The sequence below is a fragment of the Mandrillus leucophaeus genome, unplaced genomic scaffold (genome assembly GCF_000951045.1).
Source record: "Mandrillus leucophaeus isolate KB7577 unplaced genomic scaffold, Mleu.le_1.0 Scaffold506, whole genome shotgun sequence".
Taxonomy (NCBI): Eukaryota; Metazoa; Chordata; class Mammalia; order Primates; family Cercopithecidae; genus Mandrillus; species Mandrillus leucophaeus.
The window spans coordinates 630,519-646,918 of record NW_012105431.1 but is presented as its reverse complement, the minus strand read 5'-3'; the positions used below and the strand labels follow the sequence as shown (position 1 = coordinate 646,918).

At 57.8% G+C, this 16,400-nt stretch overlaps 2 protein-coding genes across 2 annotated transcripts in view; one reads left to right on the top strand and one right to left on the bottom strand.

Annotated features, from left to right (window-relative positions):
• Positions 1-2,756, top strand: part of SLC29A4 (solute carrier family 29 (equilibrative nucleoside transporter), member 4) — a 42,868-nt gene extending 40,112 nt beyond the window's left edge. Inside the window, exon 11 of the mRNA XM_011996253.1 lies at positions 1,490-2,756. Coding sequence (XP_011851643.1) covers positions 1,490-1,632 — 143 coding nt within the window. The 3' untranslated portion in view covers positions 1,633-2,756. The remainder of the gene's footprint in view (positions 1-1,489) is intronic.
• A 3,710-nt stretch (positions 2,757-6,466) lies between these two features.
• The window catches only part of TNRC18 (trinucleotide repeat containing 18), a 174,368-nt gene continuing 164,434 nt past the window's right edge, over positions 6,467-16,400 (bottom strand). The window contains exons 26-31 of the mRNA XM_011996251.1: positions 14,772-14,888; positions 13,803-13,967; positions 11,341-12,695; positions 7,723-7,959; positions 7,457-7,531; positions 6,467-6,904 (exon numbers count right to left, since the gene is read on the bottom strand). Of these exons, the coding sequence (XP_011851641.1) occupies positions 6,698-6,904; positions 7,457-7,531; positions 7,723-7,959; positions 11,341-12,695; positions 13,803-13,967; positions 14,772-14,888 (2,156 nt within the window). The 3' untranslated portion in view covers positions 6,467-6,697. The remainder of the gene's footprint in view (positions 6,905-7,456; positions 7,532-7,722; positions 7,960-11,340; positions 12,696-13,802; positions 13,968-14,771; positions 14,889-16,400) is intronic.

Sequence of the window (16,400 nt, the reverse complement as noted above, 5' to 3'; positions counted from 1 at the left end):
TCTCCTGACCTCATGATCCACCCATCTCGGCCTCCCAAAGTGCTGGGATTACAGGCTTGAGCCACCGCGCCCGGCCAGGAGGTGACTTTTGAGCAAAGACCTGGAGGAAGTAGCGAGGGAAACAGCCATGTGAGGATGCAAGGGAAAGGCGCCCAGGCAGAGGGAATGGCATGTGCAAAGGTCCTGCGGGCACTGAGGCCAGGGGCTGGAGAGGAGAGGAATGGGGTCTGATGGTTGATAAAGCATCCCTCCAGCTGCTGTGGGCATGGAGGTGAGTGAGGAGCTACTTTACCAGTCCAGGCCCTTGAGGACGGGGCCCAGACCTGGAGGAGGTCGACGTGGCACTGGGAGGTGCCGGATTCCAGGTCTTGTTTGGACGGCAGCCCACAGGACCGGCTGACAGGTTGAGAGGTAGGGTGTGAGAGAGGGAAGGGGGCTTCAGGTTTGGGGTCCACTGTTCAAGGCAAGAAGGCTGGCACTGGCCCAGACTGAGATGGGAAGGGGCCTTGCGGGGAGGGGTTGGGGTTGGGTTTGGGATTTGATACGTTCCAGGTGCCCATCGGACATCCCAAATTGTCCCTGATAGGGAGGAAGCTGGAGATCGGAGACTGGAGATTTTTTTTTTTTTTTTTTTTTTTTTTTTTTTTTTTTTTTTTAAGATGGAGTCTTGCTCTGTTCCCCAGGCTGGAGTGCAGTGGCATGATCTCGGCTCACTGCAACCTCTGTCTCGCAGGTTCAAGCAGTTCTCGTGCCTCAGTCTCTTGAGAAGCTGGGATTATGGATGCCCACCACCACATCTGGCTAATTTTTGTATTTTTAGTAGAGGTGAGATTTCACCATGTTGGCCAGGTTGGTCTCGAACTCCTAACCTCAGGTGATCCGCCCACCTCAGCCTCCCAGTGCTGGGATTACAGGCGTGAGCCACCATACCTGGCTGAGACTGGAGATTAAAATGGGGAGGGTTGGGGCCGGCCGCACTGGCTCAGGACTGTGATCCCAGTGTTTTGGAGGCCAAGGTAGAAGTATCGCTTGGGACCACCCTGGGCAGTATAGTGAGACTGAGTCTCTACAGAAATTTTTTTTTACATTAGCCAGGCGTGGTGGTATGTGCCTGTGGTCCCAGGTATTTGGGAAGCTGAGGTTGGGGGATCACTTGAGCCCAGGAGGTCAAGGCTGCAGAAAACTGTGACTGTACCACTCCACTCTAGTTGGGGCAACAGAGCAAGACCTTGTCTTTAAATTTTAAAAATGGGGGTTTGGGGGACCCAGAGAAGCAGGCAAGGCCTGGTGTGCATAGCAGATGGCCCCGGGGAGAAGGAATGAGGAAGGACAGGATCCGGAGAGGGTGCTCCCATGCAGAGCGATGGGGCAGCGGGTCCTGGAGGGGCGGCACGGTTCATGCGGGTGTCACCGCACCTCACACCCGAGCAGCCGTGGCCACCAGGTGGTCGCCCCGGCCCTGCTCCCCTCAGGCCAGTGTTGTCCACAGGGAACACCATGACCGTATCCTACATGTCGGGGCTGACACTGGGGTCCGCCGTGGCCTACTGCACCTACAGCCTCACCCGCGACGCCCACGGCAGCTGCCTGCACCCCTCCACCGCCAATGGCTCCATCCTCTCAGGCCTCTGAGCCAGCTCTGCCCACTGCCAGGGATGCCGAGGGCCTGACCAGGGGCCCCGAGGCCTGAAGGCCCCTCCCCCGTCCCCACCTCAGTGCCTGCGGGGCCCTGAGCCTCTCCCTGTGCCAGCAGCGCCACCCCCTCTGGGTCCAGCCATCCCCAATCCTGGCCTGAAGTTCTGCAAAGTCCTTCGAGGACCGGGACACATTTCTGTGACCCGGGGCTCTGGCCAGCACTGTGTTCTGTGTTTGGTCTCATACCTGCCTCTACCTTCCATCTGTGTCCAGCGGCCCCAGCTCCAGCCCAGCCAGCACTCTGTGGGGTCACATGCACCGTATCCCCACTCAGGACAGCAGACGCCCGCCAGAGTGTGCGTGCCCGGTGACTGCACCCCGGCCCTCATCACCCGCTGCCACTGATTGGGGCACCACCTGGTCAGCCTCCACCAAGGACCCCTCATGAACCCTGGAGCCCTGAGAGGAGAGAGGCAGCCCCCCACCTTGTCACCCTCAGGCCTCCCCCTTCTGTCCTCATTCTTAGAGACTGCTTCTCCCAAACAAAACGCGTTAGCCATGAAGGAGTTGGAGCCCTGGGTCCGAAGGGACCCGCCTGCGGTCTGCGTCAGCCTCTCGGGAACCACAGCAGTGGTGCCAGCCAGGCACATCAGGACCTCCCCACACACCCACGCGATGCCACAGGCCAGGGGGCTGTGCCTGACTAGGGAGCCCTCCCATTGCCGCCTTGGCCCATGACAGAAGAGGGGAGGTAAGTCTGGGGGCTGCGAAGTAGGGCCCCCACACCCTGGCTGAAGTCAGCTTGACCTAGGTCTTGACCCTCATCCAGCAAGGGACCCGACAGACCCAAGGGTCCCTAGCAAGTAGGGAGGGGCTGGGGGCACTCCAGCCTGGGTCCCCCAGAACACCAGGCCCGTGTGGGTGGCACCCTGAGGTCGGGGGATTCTAAGGGTGTCCTTCCAGAGACAGCGTTTCCAGGGGGAGGATGGCCCACCGTTACAGAACCCTGGCCCTGGCTGTGACTGCCCTGTTTCAACCCTGCTGTGTCCCGTCACCCGTCTGTCCACTAACTGTACCGCACTGGCCATTAAAAGATAAAGCAGACCGCTGCACTGCCGCCTCCAAGCAGAGTTTGTGCATGGACGGGGGCCGGGACTGCCATCTTGGGATCCCGGTGGAACTCGGGTCGCCCCGTGTAAGCCGGACCTCAGTCTTCCCATCTGCAAGGTGGGCGGGGCGGATCAGGGAGCAGGAGGGTGTCCTCATACCCAGGTAGGCTTGGTTTGTGGGCAGGGCTGGGTGGTGGGGTGACAGCTGGGAGCACTTGTGGTTTGTCACTCACCTTGACCCCCCAGTCTCCGTGAGGATCAGGGAGGATGGCTGCATGCAGCCCATTTGAAGGGGAAACAAAGCGGGCGTGATTTGTCCCCTACCCCTCAGGGACTACACTGCGTCCTAGAAGTCAGAGCCTCCTGGCCTCGAGCCTCAGCCCTTTTACTGATTTGTGCAATTTGGACGAAATCCTGCACTGTTCCATTCCTGATTTTCTTTCTTTTTTTTTTTTCTTTGAGCCTGAGTCTTGCTCTGTTGCCTAGGCTGGAGTGCAGTGGCACGATCTTGGCTCACTGCAACCTCCGCCTCCCAGGTTCAAGCAATTCTCCTGCCTCAGCCTCCCAAGTAGCTGGGATTACAGGCGCCTGCCACCATACCTGGCTAATTTTTCTTGTGGAGTCGGGGTTTCACCATGTTGGCCATGCTGGTCTCAAACTCCTGACCTCAAGTGATCCACCTGCCTCATCCTCCCAAAGTGTTGGGGGATTACAGGCATGAGCCACTGCACCCGGCCCGTGCCTCATTTTTGTTTTTTCTTTACGAGACAGGCTCTCGCTCTGTCACCGAGGCTGGAGTGCAGTGCTGCCATCATAGCTCACTGCAGCCTCCACCTCTTGGGCTCCTGTGATCCTCCCACCTCAGCCTCCCAAATAGCTGTGAATACGGGCACGTGCCACCACGCCTGGCTAGATTCTTTTATTTGGTGTAGAGATGGGATCTTGCTGTTGCCCAGACTGGTCACAAAGTCTGGGCCTCAAGTGTCCTGCCTCGGTCTCCCAAAGTGCCAGGATTATAGGTGTGAGCCACTGTACCCAGCCTGTTCTGTCCTTAGTTTCCCCAAGCAGTGAGGCTGGTCCAGGTTTTGATGTGGGTCCCTTAAAGGAGGGCAGAAGGGCCACCTGTGCTCCGGGTCTGCAGCCTCCAGGATACAGGGCAGGCATCCTCCCTGGGGTCCAGGTGGGTGGCCACTTGGGCCAAGACTACACCAGCTGACACCACAGCGTTTCCCATAGCCCACGCCGGGCCCTTCCCTTGCCTGAGGCCAGCTGGCTGCCCTCTCTGGGTTACCCTCTTTGCAAAGCCCCAAATGTCCTCTGCAGGCCACCCACACGAACCAGGTCAGTCGCTGGGCAGCCAGACCCCCACCTATAGCTTCCCTAGGCCCCAGTGCAGAGGCTGTCCACCCCCATCTAGGTGAGGGCGTGGGGCCACTCTTACCATTAGTATCATTTTCTTCAGTTGTGATAGGCATGGCTGGGAATGTGCAGCTTTGCTTTTTTTGCGGGGGGGGAGAGGGGAGTTTCGCTTTTGTTGCCCAGGCTGGAGTGCAGTGGCTCGATTTCAGCTCACTGCAACCTCTGCCTCCCGGGTTCAAGCGATTCTCCTGCCTCAGAATCCCGAGTAGCTGGGACTACAAGCATGTGCCACCGTACCCGGCTAATTTTGTGTTTTTAGTAGAGATGGGGTTTCTCCATGTTCGTCAGACTGGTCTCGAACTCCCGACCTCAGGTGATCCACCCATTTCAGCCTCCCAAAGTGCTGGGATTACAGGCGTGAGCCACCGTGCCTGGAATTGTTTTTTTCAGATGGAGTCTTGACTTGTTGCCCAGGCTGGAGTGCAGTGGCACGATCTCAGCTCACTGTAACCTCCGCCTCCCAGGTTCAAGCAATTCTCCTGCCTCAGCCTCCCAAGTAGCTGGGATTACAGGCGTGCACCATCACACCGGCTAATTTTTTTGTATTTTTAGTAGAGATGGGGTTTCACCATATTGGCCAGGCTGGTCTCGAACTCCTGACCTCAAGTGATCTGCCTACCTCAGCCTCCCAAAGTGCTGGGATTTTACAGGCGTGAGCCACCGTACCCAGCCAACTTAACTTTTAATTTTTTCTCATGTAAATTTGCTCAAAAAAATTTTTTTTGAGACCATCTCTCTCTGTCACCCCCAGGCCAGAGTGCAGTGGTACAATCTCAGCTCACTGGAACCTCTGCCTCCCGGGTTCCAGTGATTCTCCCACGTCAGCCTCCCGAGTAGCTGGGATTACAGGTGTGTGCCACCACGCCTGGCTAATTTTTGTATTTTTAGTAGAGACAGGGTTTCACCACATTGCTCAGGCTGGTCTCTAACTCCTGGCCTGAAGTGATCCTCCCACCTCGGCCGCCTAAAGTGCTGGGATTCAGGCGTGAGCCACCGGCTGATTAGTTCATTTAGATGGCCATCAGGTCACTGCCCCTCCATGGGTGGTACCCAACTTCCAGTTGAATCCTACTTCTCAGTGCCCTGATATGGCAGAATCCCCCCAGATACCACCCCTACTCCAGCCCCTGAAATAAACCACTCCAAACCATTGTATTTTTCCAATTAAATCTTTTTCTTTTTTTTCTTATGAAAAAAGATCACACAGAATTTGCCAACAACAAACAAAATTCCAAAAGAAACTTAAAAAAAAACAATTCCCCCAAAAAACAAACCCAAAGTCTGGCTTTTCCTTCCCTCAAGATTGTCTGGTCGAGGCCTTGGTTTCCCTGGAAGGCTTGGGGCCTGGTTAAGTGCTTTCTGTGGCCCAAGCAGGGACCCTGGGCTCGGGCCGGCTCCTGCCTCTCTCCCTCTTCTCTCCCTCTTCTCTCCCTCTTTTCTCTATCCTGGGGGGTGAGTACAGTACACTTGGCGGGGTGGGTGGGGGTGTGCTGGGGACTGGGAGGCCGGTGAAGCCGGTGCTAGACACTACAATCTAACAGGAAATAAAAAATAATATTCTGCACGTCAGAATGTGTTCGTTTTTTTTTTTTTTTTTTATAATTTCATAGCTATTTTTCACAGTTTTAAAAAGTTTATATTTATATATATTTATATATATTTATCTTTATATATATAATTAAAAAGTTGACTCCATTTAAAGGCTTATGATACAGGGGCGGGGCGAGTCTCTTGGTACAATAAAACTGTACAGGTTAAGAAGTGCCACCTCCCTCCTGGGTGGGGAGGGGCCGGGCGTGGCCGGGCAAGGGTTTCAGCACCATTGGGGTTTTCTGTAGTGTGAGGGTTTGGACCAGGGTGGGCCTTTGCTGGGCCCAATCCACCTGGTGCCTTTGATGCTCCGGGCTGCAACCCCACCCGGCTCTGTTCCCCAAGTCCAGGCCATCCTGAGAGGGTGGGGGCAGGGCCCCTGGCACGGTCAAGGAGGCCGGCTGGCATCGGGCCACCCCGTCCCATGCACAGTGGGAGGCCTTGGGGTGGGCTCCATGCTAAGGGTGCCCGAGAAGCCCAGAGTGAACGTCAGTTTGGTTCCTTAGAAGCCCTCCTCCCCACCAGAATGCCCAGTCTGCATGGGCCTGGGGGCCCCCGGGCCCCCACGCAGCAGCAGCCTGGAGGGCCGGCCTGGCCAAGTGCTTGCAACGTGCTGGGCAGGAAGGGCCGGTCCCGGCCGATGCTGCCCTGAGGGGGACGACAGGGCCATACCCTGATAGCTAAGGGGGCCCCTGTCCTAGGGGCACTGAGGGGTTGGAAGGTGGGGCTGGAGGCTTGTGCACATGTGTGCACACACGTGCATGCACATGGGCACACACACGCTCACCCGGGCGTCAACGTGCACACCTGGCCCCATGCACATGCCTGCAGGAGCGCTCGCATGCACACAACGCACGTGGTCCCCGCGCCGTGGCAGTGATGGAGAGGGGTCCCTGGCCGCCCTTGGGGCACAGGTGGCCAGTGGCCCGTGGGGCCCGGTGGGCTCAGCAGAGCACGGGCACGCCGTCCGTGGAGAAGATCATGCCCGTGGTGGGCTCATAGGTGCCCGCGAGGTAGTACAGGCCCTCGCTATCCTGGTACTTCTTGGTCTTCAGCATCTGCTCATACTGCTCCAGGCCCACCACCAGGCACTTGTGTGACACCGTCTGCACGTCATTCTCGTCCACGTGTGAGGACTGGTATAGCGCGCGCTGTGGGCACGCGAGGATATCAGGATGGCGGGTGGGGGGCACAGAGGCCGAGGGAGCCCCGGGGAGCCACAGGGACAGAGACAGAAGCAGAGGGAGCCCCAGGGACCGAGACAGAGACAGAGACCAAGTCGGAGACAGAGGCTGAGGAAGAGACAGACCAACAAAAGAGAGACAGAGACTGAGAGATGGAGAACAAATTAGAGATAGAAGACAAGGACAGACAGACCAAGAGATCCAAAGACCCAGAGAGACAGAGACTGAGAGAGACCCAGAGACCGAAAGACAGAGATTGGGGGAGACCCAGAGAGAGTCAGAGGGTAAGAATGGCCGGAGACTCAGGGACAGACACTGGGAGAGCAGAGGAGACGCAGAGATGGAGACAGACGCAGAGACTGGGAGAGACAGAGAACAGGAGCCAGGCACTGAGAGCGGCAGGGACAGGAGGTCAGAGGCCGAGGGAGACCATGGGGGACAGCAGCGGATGCTGAGCCAGGCCCTGTCTGAGCTGCCCGGAAGGAGGCAGCCACCCCCAACCTGCCCACCACCACCTACCTCCATGAAGTCCTTCCTCTGGCTGGAGACCCGCAGGGCCGCCGGGAGGCTGCGGCTGGACTTCTGGTCCCAGTGCTGTGTGGGGGACAGGGGAGGGGCTTGGGTGAGCCGGGGGAGCCGCTGCACCTGACCCCAGGCCCCAGGACAGGGCTGACCCACTGGGCAGGGCCACTGATCCTCCAGCACCCAGAATGCCTCGCTCGCCCTCAGGTCTGCCCTCCACTGCCTAGGACTGGGGAGCCCAGCCGGGGGTGCCGCAGGCTCACCTGGCCCTGGTGGAACTGCTTGCCCGGGCTGGTCTCCTCGGGGTGGTAGAACCACTTGACTCGGACCACCATGTTGTTGCCCCACGACTCCCACATGCTCTGGATGCGGCCAATGTAGGGCAGGTTGGGACGGCCGGCGGAGAGGAACACGGCGCAGTCCCCGATGCGGATCATCTCCTTGCCGCGCACGATGGCCTTGTAGAAGAGCTTGCGGGCCTTGCCCTTCATGCCACGCCGCTGCAAGGACACGTGTGTCACGGCACGGCCCTGGCCCAGCCCCGCCGAGCCCACCGCCTAGCAGGCTCTGCCACTTGGGACTCCGGGCCCTCGGCCTCCAAGTCAACCCCTATCCAACTCTGGGGAGAGGAGGAAGCCCCTTGTCTCGCTCCAATTGGGGAAGCCCCTCTTCCATCTCTTTGACATGCTGGGTCTCCAAGAGGCGCTTCACTTAATCCAAGGATTCTGCCACTACGAGACTTTTTATTTTTGCGACAGGGTCTCACTCTGTTGCCCAGGCTGGAGTGCAGTGGCGCAATCATGACTCCCTGCAGCCACGAACTCCTAGGCTCAAGAAATCCTCTCCCACGTCAGCCTCTGAGTAGCTGAGAATACAGGCGCACATCACGCCCGGCTGATTTTTTTTAAATTTTGTAGAGAACAAGGTCTTACTATGTTGCCCAGGATGGTCTCAGACTTTTGGCCTCAAACCATCCTCCCACCTTTGCCTCCCAAAGCACTAGGATTGCAGTGTCAGCCACTGCACCTGGCCTTATTTTTCTTTTTAAAATTACTTTTTTCAGAAAAAGGGTCTTGCTCTGTCACCCAGGCTGGAATCCAGTGCAGTGACTGCAGCCTCAATCTCCTGGGCTAAAGCCATCCTCCTGCCTCGGCCTCCTGAGTAGATGGGACTACAGGAATGCACCACCATGCATGGCTGATATTTTTATTTTTGTAGAGATGGGGGTCTGTGTTGCCCAGGATGGTCTCGAACTTTTGGCCTCAAGTGATCCTCCCACATAAGCCACCCAAAGAGCTGGGATTACAGGCGTGAGCTACCATGCCTGGCCTTTTTTATCTTTTAAAACCTGTTACTATTATTATTATTATTATTTTTTTTTGAGGCAGAGTCTGCACTCTGTTGCCCAGGCTGGAGTGCAGTGGCGCGATCTCGGCTCACTGCAAGCTCCACCTTCCGGGTTTGCGCCATTCTCCTGCCTCAGCCTCCTGAGTAGCTGGGACTACAGGCACCTGCCACCGCGCCCGGCTAATGTTTTGTATTTTAGTAGAGACGGGGTTTCACCGTGTTAGCCAGGATGGTCTCGATCTCCTGACCTTGTGATCCGCCCACCTCGGCCTCCCAAAGTGCAGGGATTACAGGCATGAGCCACCGCGCCCGGCCACTATTATTATTTTTGAGACGAAGTCTCACTCTATTGCCCAGGCTGGAGTGCAGTGGCACGATCTTGGCTCACTGTAGCCTCCGCCTCCCGGATTCAAGCAGTTCTCCTGCCTCAGCCTCCCAAGTAGCTGGGATGACAGGTGTGCACCACCACGCCTGGCTGATTTTTGTATTTTTAGTAGAGATGGGGTTTCACCATGTTGGCAGGCTGGTCTTGAACTCCTGACCTCAAGTGATCCTCCTGCCTGGGCCTCCCAAAGTGCTGGGATTACAGGCGTGAGCCACCGCGCCCGGCTAAAACTATTATTTTTTTCAAGACAAGGTATCACTCTGTTGCCCAGGTTGGAGTGTAGTGGCACAATCAAAGCTCCCTGCAGCCTTGAACTCCCAAGCTTAAGTGATCCTCACGCCTCGGCCTCCCAGAGTGCTGGGATTACAGACTTCAACCACTGCACGTGGGCAAGACAGACTGGAAACTCCGTTCTACAGCAGCTTTGGAAATGCTGCCTGAGACACCACTGACTCCTACTGGAACAGGTGCTCCTGCCCCACACCTACGGTACACTGAGGGCTCACTGCCAGCCTGTCTGAACCACTCTCATTTCTCACACTGGGTCCTGCCCTGTGTATGTGCCTGTGTGTGCACATGTTCATCTGTGCATTTGTGCAGGTGTTCGTGTGCATGGATGCATGTGCACGCATGTATGCGCCTACATTTGTGTACGTGTGCAAGCGTGCATTTGGGTGTAGTGTACTTGTGTGCATGTGTGTGGGTGTAGTGTGTAGTGTATTTGTGTACATGTTCATGTTTACATGGTTCATGTACATGCGTGCATTCACGTGTATGTCTGCGTGCGTGTACTTGCCTTTGTGTGTGGCTGTACGTGCATTCGTGTGTAGATGTGCATGCATATGTATGTGTGTGTCCATGTGGCTGTGTTTGGGAGTGCACTGTGTGCATGTGTGTGTGCGAGTGTATAGCCAGCAGGCTGGAAGGGCTCCTTCTGAACAACTAACCCACTGCTGCAGGCAGCGGACACAGGACCCCGACCTGGCCAGCCAGGACTGTCTGTCTTCCAGGCCATATTAATTCACTCAGGGGTGGACACGAGATCCCGGCCAGGCCAAGGAGATTCAACCCTGGACTTTTGCTGGCAAACCCGGGAAGGAGGCACCTTCTGCTGGGACTGCCACACTGGTGGCTGGGAGCCCGGGGCATGGCTGGGAACACTGCAAACGCCACACACAACAGGCTGTCAGGCCTAGCACCTGGAATCCCAGCACTCTGGGAGGCTGAGGCAGGAGGATCACTTGAGCCCAGGGGTTCAAGACCAGCCCAGACAACATAGTGAGACTCTGTCTCTACAAAAAAATTTAAAAACCAGCTGGGCAGCATGGTGGCACACGTCTGGAGTCCCCGCTACTCAGGAGGCTGAGGCGGGGAAACTGCTTGGGCCCATGAGTTCAAAGCTGCAGTGAGCTGTGATAGCGCCACTGCACTCCATCCTGGGTGACAGAGCAAGATCCTGTCTCTAAAAGAAAAGAAAAAGAAAGAAAAGAAAAGAAAAAGCCAGGCGTGGTGGCTCACACCTGTAATCCCAGCACTTTGGGAAGCCGAGGCAGGCAGATCATTTGAAGCCAGGCGTTTGAGACCAGCCTGCCCCACAAGGTGAAACCCCATCTCTACTAAAAATATGAAAACTAGCCAGGCATGGTGGCGGGTGCCTGTAATCCCAGCTACTTGGGAGGCTGATGCGGGAGAATTGTTTGAACCCTGGAGGTGGAGGGTGCAGTAAGCCTAGATCGCACCACCGCACTCCAGCCTGGGCAACAGAGAGCGACTCGGTTTCAAAAAAGGAAAAAAAAAAACCCAGAGGCCTGGAAAACCCCTTCCTTCCACGTGGCGCTGACGCCTGTGGGTCTGTGCTGATCTTTGCGGTTTCCTTCATTTGGTCTCCACATGAGGGTGGCTCTGCGTCCCGGGACCAGAGGGCAGGACTGCTCTGCTCTGAAGGACTCAGGCATCGGAGTCCGACAGACCCAGGTACCTGAGCACACTTTGAGACTCAGTGTACCCATCCATCAAGTGGGACGCCAGTCCTCCACCCTGGGGTTCTGGGAGGTTACCACACGCGGAGACATGGCGTGAAGCCGTGGGTTCAGCAGAGAGAGACAAGGCCCCCAGCCCCTGCGCCCCGCCTGAGTGCGAGCTTGGTTACCTGGGTGGGCTTGCCGAACCACTTCCAGAGCTGCCGGGCTGGCAGGAAGGCGGCGATCTTGGGCCGGTTCTCCACGGACGGCAGGCGCTGCCTCTTGGCCAGCTCCTTGGTGGTGGGGAGGTGGACGCCCTCTCTCTTCTTCGGTCTGCTCTTGGCCCCGGCCTGAGCCTTGGGCTGCAGAGGCTGTGTGGGCTGCGGAGGAGGCGCCTGGGGCTGGGGCGCAGACGCCTTCTTGCCTGGGGAGTGGGCCGAGGGCCGCGCCTTGCCGGCCTGCTTGGTGGCCTTGGTGGGGAGCGCCGGCTGTGCAGAAGGGCCAGCCGTGGGGGCGGGGGCTGCCTCATCGTCTGAGCTGCAGGAAGAGTCCTCGTCTGTGGTGGAGGAAGAGGAAGAGGAGGAGGAGGAGGACGAGGATGAGGAGGAGGAAGAGGAGGAGGAGGAGGAAGAGGAGGAAGATGAAGAGGAAGAGGAGGAGGAGGATGAGGAAGAGGAGGAGGAGGAGGAAGAGGAGGATGAGGAGGAGGAAGAAGAAGAGGACGAGGAAGAGGAGGAGGAGGAGGAGGCCGGTGAGGCTGCCCTGGAGCTGGCAGCGCTGCAGTTACGGCCCCCGGCGCCGCAGCCCCCGTCCCCATTCTTGTCGCCTTCCTCCTCCCCTTCCGTCTCCGAGCCGCTGCTGCTGCTGCTACTGCTGCCACTACTGCTGCTGCTGCTTTCGGACTCTTCCGCCCCATCCTGCTCGGCCTGGGCCTTGTCCGGGCTCTTGGGGTTCCCAGAGTCCTCGAACGTGAGCCCCGGCCCGGGCTCCTGGGCGAGGTCCCCCTCCGTGGCCTTGGGCCAGGGTGCCTTGGGCTCGCTGCTGCCGGCCGCCTGGGGGTAGCTGCCCAGGCTCAGGAGGCTCTTGGGCTCCTGCCAGCCCCCGGCCCCTGGGTCCTCCCGGAGCAGCAGAGCCTCTTTAGCCTTCTTGCTTTTGGGTGACGTGACACCCTCGTGGTCCAGTTTGACAAGCAGCTCAGTCTCCTCCCCCGGCCTCCGAGGGCCCTTGGCACCTGATTCCTCGGCTGCCCGCGCCTTCTTGGGCTTGGGGCGTGTGGCGGGCATGGTGATGAGGGGTGCTGCGGCCAGGGTGGAGGCAGGGGCTGGGAGCTCCCCAAAGGGCTCGGGTGCTGGGCAGCTGGTGAAGGCGGGTGGTGCGGGGCTGGGCTGTGGCGGTGCTGGGCGCGCCTTGGGGGTCTTGGCTCGCTTGTCCACAGGCTCTGGGGGACTCTTCTTGGAACCTGGGGTGCTGCTCGGCTCCAGGGCTAAGGGGGTACTGGGGACCTCATCTGTTGGGCTCCCCTCCTCCAGGGTAGCGGCTCTGTCTGCAAAACAAAACAGATGAGAGGCTGGGGCGGGGGCTTCCTGGCAGAGACGAGCTGTGGCTTTCATCAGGAAGGCCTGCTTCTGTGGGTTTTGTTTTTGTTTTATTGAGATGGGGTCTCAGTCACCCAAGCTGGAGTGCAGTGGCGTGATCAGGGCTCACTGCAGCCCTAACCTCCCTGGGCTCACGTGAGCCTCCAGCCTCAGTCTCCCAAGTAACCTGAGGCCACAAGCATGCGCCACTATGCCTGGGGAATTTTTGTATTATTATTATTTTTTTTGTAGAGATACAGTTTTGCTCTGCTGCCCAGGCTGGTCTTAAACTCCTGGGCTCAAGCGATCCCTGTGCCTGGGCCTCCTAGAGTGCTGAGAACAGGCGTGGACCACCGAGCCCAGCAGAACGGCCTGGTTTCAATCCTGGCTCTGCTACTTCTTGAGCGGAACCTGGCTGCGGCCTTCTTAGGCCTCCTTCGGCGGTTCCCCTATAACAACCTTAAGTTGTGTTGGCCCCAAAGTGGGTCCTCCAATAGCCTCTGCTTTCAGCCTGCACAAAGCATTTTCTCTGGATTCTGGAAAGAAACACAGGCCGGCTACGCTCAGCTCTGCCTCTGACAAACCAACCTGCCTCCCTCAGCCTCAGTTTCCTCATCTGTCACCTGGTCAGAACAATCCTGCGGTACAGGTGCAGAGGTACAGAGGTCTTTTTTTTTTTTTTTGAGACGGAGTTTCACTCGTCACCCAGGCTGGAGTATAATGGCGCGATCTTCGCTCACTGCAACCTCCACCTCCCGGGTTCAAGCAATTCCCCTGCCTCAGCCTCCCACGTAGCTGGGATTACAGGCACTCACCTCCATGCCCGGTTAATTTTTGTATTTTTAGTAGAGGCGGGGTTTCACCATGTTGCCCAGACTGGTCTCGAACTCCTGACCTCAGGCGATCTGCCCACCTCGGCCTCCCAAAGTGCTGGGATTACAGGCGTGAGGCACCGCACCCAGCTCAGAGTTCTTACAGACAGCAGGTAGGCACTTGGGCAGGTTCCCAAGCCCCGAGTTTGGATGCACAAAGGAGCTCTACCCACTGCCCCTGCCCTGGGGCCCGGTTCAACGTACCACCCTTGGCCTTGGCGCTGGGTTTCCGCCCACGCCCACGGGCCTTGGCTCCTGGCTCCTCCGACCCAGTCGTACCACCGTCTTTGCCTTCCCCAGTGTCTTTGCTGGTCTTCCGGCTACGGCGCTTGGCACTCGGCACCAGGAGGGCTGGGGACGGCTCAGCACCTGCAGGGCAGAGGACAGAGTGGCTCATCAGGCCTGGGGTCCCCAGCTTGGAGCTTCCAAGACCCTGGTCTGTCCTGGGGATAAGGGATGGGGGCGGAAGCAACCAATGCCGGGTGGCTGACCCCGGGTGGGCTCCCACGATAGGCTGTGAGGTCCAGCGGGGGAAATCCCGTCTGCAGGGAGCAGCCAGAGGCCCCTGAATGAATGAAGTAAAACAAAGCACTTTGTGGAACTGGGACAGGTGGATAAAGATGCTGACTTTGGTTTTTTTTTTGTTGTTGTTGTTGTTTTGAGACGGAGTCTTGCTCTGTCGCCAGGCTGGAGTGCAGTGGCAGGATCTCGGTTCACTGCAACCTCTGCCTCTCGGGTTCAAGGGATCCTCCTGCCTCAGCCTCCCGAGTAGCTGGGACTACAGGCGTGTCTCAACACGCCTGGCTAATTTTTGTATTTTTAATAGAGACAGGGTTTCCCCATGTTGGCCGGCATAGTCTCGATCTCTTGACCTTGTGATCTGGCCACCTTGGCCTCCCAAAGTGCTGGGATTACAGGTGTGAGCCACTGCGCCCAGCCATTAATAATTTTTGATCAGCTTCCCATGGCCTGGGCCACTGGGCTTGGGCTGTCCTCATGGACCCAGGACCTGGGAGCCCTGGGATCTCACAGGAGCCCATCCATGGTTTCTGCTACTTCCATCACCTATGGCTCCAAACGACTTCAGACAGAGCCCAGAGCTGGGCTTGGAGGGCAAGAGCCTGGATGGGCGGCCCCTGGCAGGAGCCCGGGTGTCACAAGCTTGTCACTTACATTGGATCTTATAGTCGGGGGGCAGGAGGCGGATGTGTGAGAGGGGGATCCTGCCAGTGTCTCCGTCGTCAAACTCCACAGTGATCAAGTCCCCATCGTCCTCCAGGTCCAGTAACCCTGTGGGAGGAGAGGCTCAGGGGAGGCCCTTGGACCTCCAGCTCCCTAGTGAGGCACAAGGGTGGGGACAGCAGAAACCGGCCCCTGTGCAGCCCTGGTCTGTATGGTACAGCAGTGGGGACATGGGTGAGGGTTTACAGTGGCTCAGAATGTGGGTGTTAGAGCCAGGCCATCTGGGCAGGAGAACTGGCTCTCCCTTTTTTTTTTTTTTTTTTTTTTGAGACGGAGTTTTGCTCTTGTTGCCCAGGCTAGAGTGCAATGGTGCGATCTCGGCTCACCGCAACCTCCGCTTTCCGGGTTCAAGTGATTCTCTTGCTTTGGCCTCCCAAGGAGCTGGGATTACAGGCATGCACCACCATGCCCAGCTAATTTTGTATTTTTAGTAGAGACAGGGTTTCTCCATGTTGATCAGGCTGGTCTCGAACTCCCGACCTCAGGTGATCCACCCACCTCGGCCTCCCAAAGTGGCTCCCAAAGGCGTGAGCCACTGCACCTGGCCTGGGTCTCCCATTTCTAGCTGACTTTGGGTGACAAAAGGCAGCGGAGCACATGCACCTGTGCCCGCTCACACCCAAGACCCTCCTGCAACCACAGCAAAGGAGGGAAGCGGGTGTCAACCCTGAAGGACACTAAGAATGGGAAAGGGGAGGGCAGCAGCGGGAAATGGTGGCATTTTGGGACAGATGCTGGCATGAACGTGCAGGAGCGGGCTTTAATCTCTTAGGAGGAGGTGATACCCACGAGGAGGTGGTGGTGTTCCCAAGAGAATCCTGCCAAGGCTCGGACCCGAGAGGCCCCAAGCACCTCCGGAGGCAGGGCTGAGGGAGACCTCAACACTGAATGGGCTGAGGGAGGCCCAGCTGGCAGGAGCTGGGGGGTTTACCCCAGAGAGAGGCTCCAGACTGAAGGACACTGAGTGCAGGGAGGAGGTTGGACAGGCCCCCCAAAGGGTGACAGCCCAGCCCTCTTCCCAAACGCCAGGTGCTGGGACTATATCCCCAAGGATGTGAGTCTTGCAGAATCTGAGCAGTCCCTTAACAAAACATTCCTGTCCACTCGCGATGACAAAGACTCGTGAGTGCACAGAGCTCCCACCGGCTTGATAATGTTTCCTTCATTCAAGGTCCGCAGAAGCCTAAGGAGTTCTAACCAGAGGAAGGGCACAGCACCAGCAAACAGAAGGAACGGAGACCGGGAAGGGAGAGGGAGCTGCAGAAAGCTAAAATGAGGCCAGGTGCAGTGGCTCACGCCTGTAATCCCAGCACTTTGGGAGGCCGAGACAGGCAGATCACCTGACGTCAGGAGTTCGAGGCCAGTCGGGCCAACATGGTGAAATCCTGTCTCTACTAAAAACACAAAAAATTAGCTAGGCATGGTGATGCATGCCAGTAATCCCAGCTACCCGGGAGGCTGAGGCAGGAGAATCACTCCAACCCAGGAGGTGGAGGTTGTAGTGAGCTGAGATCACTCCACCACACTCCAGCCTGGGTAATAGAGCAAGACACTGTCTCA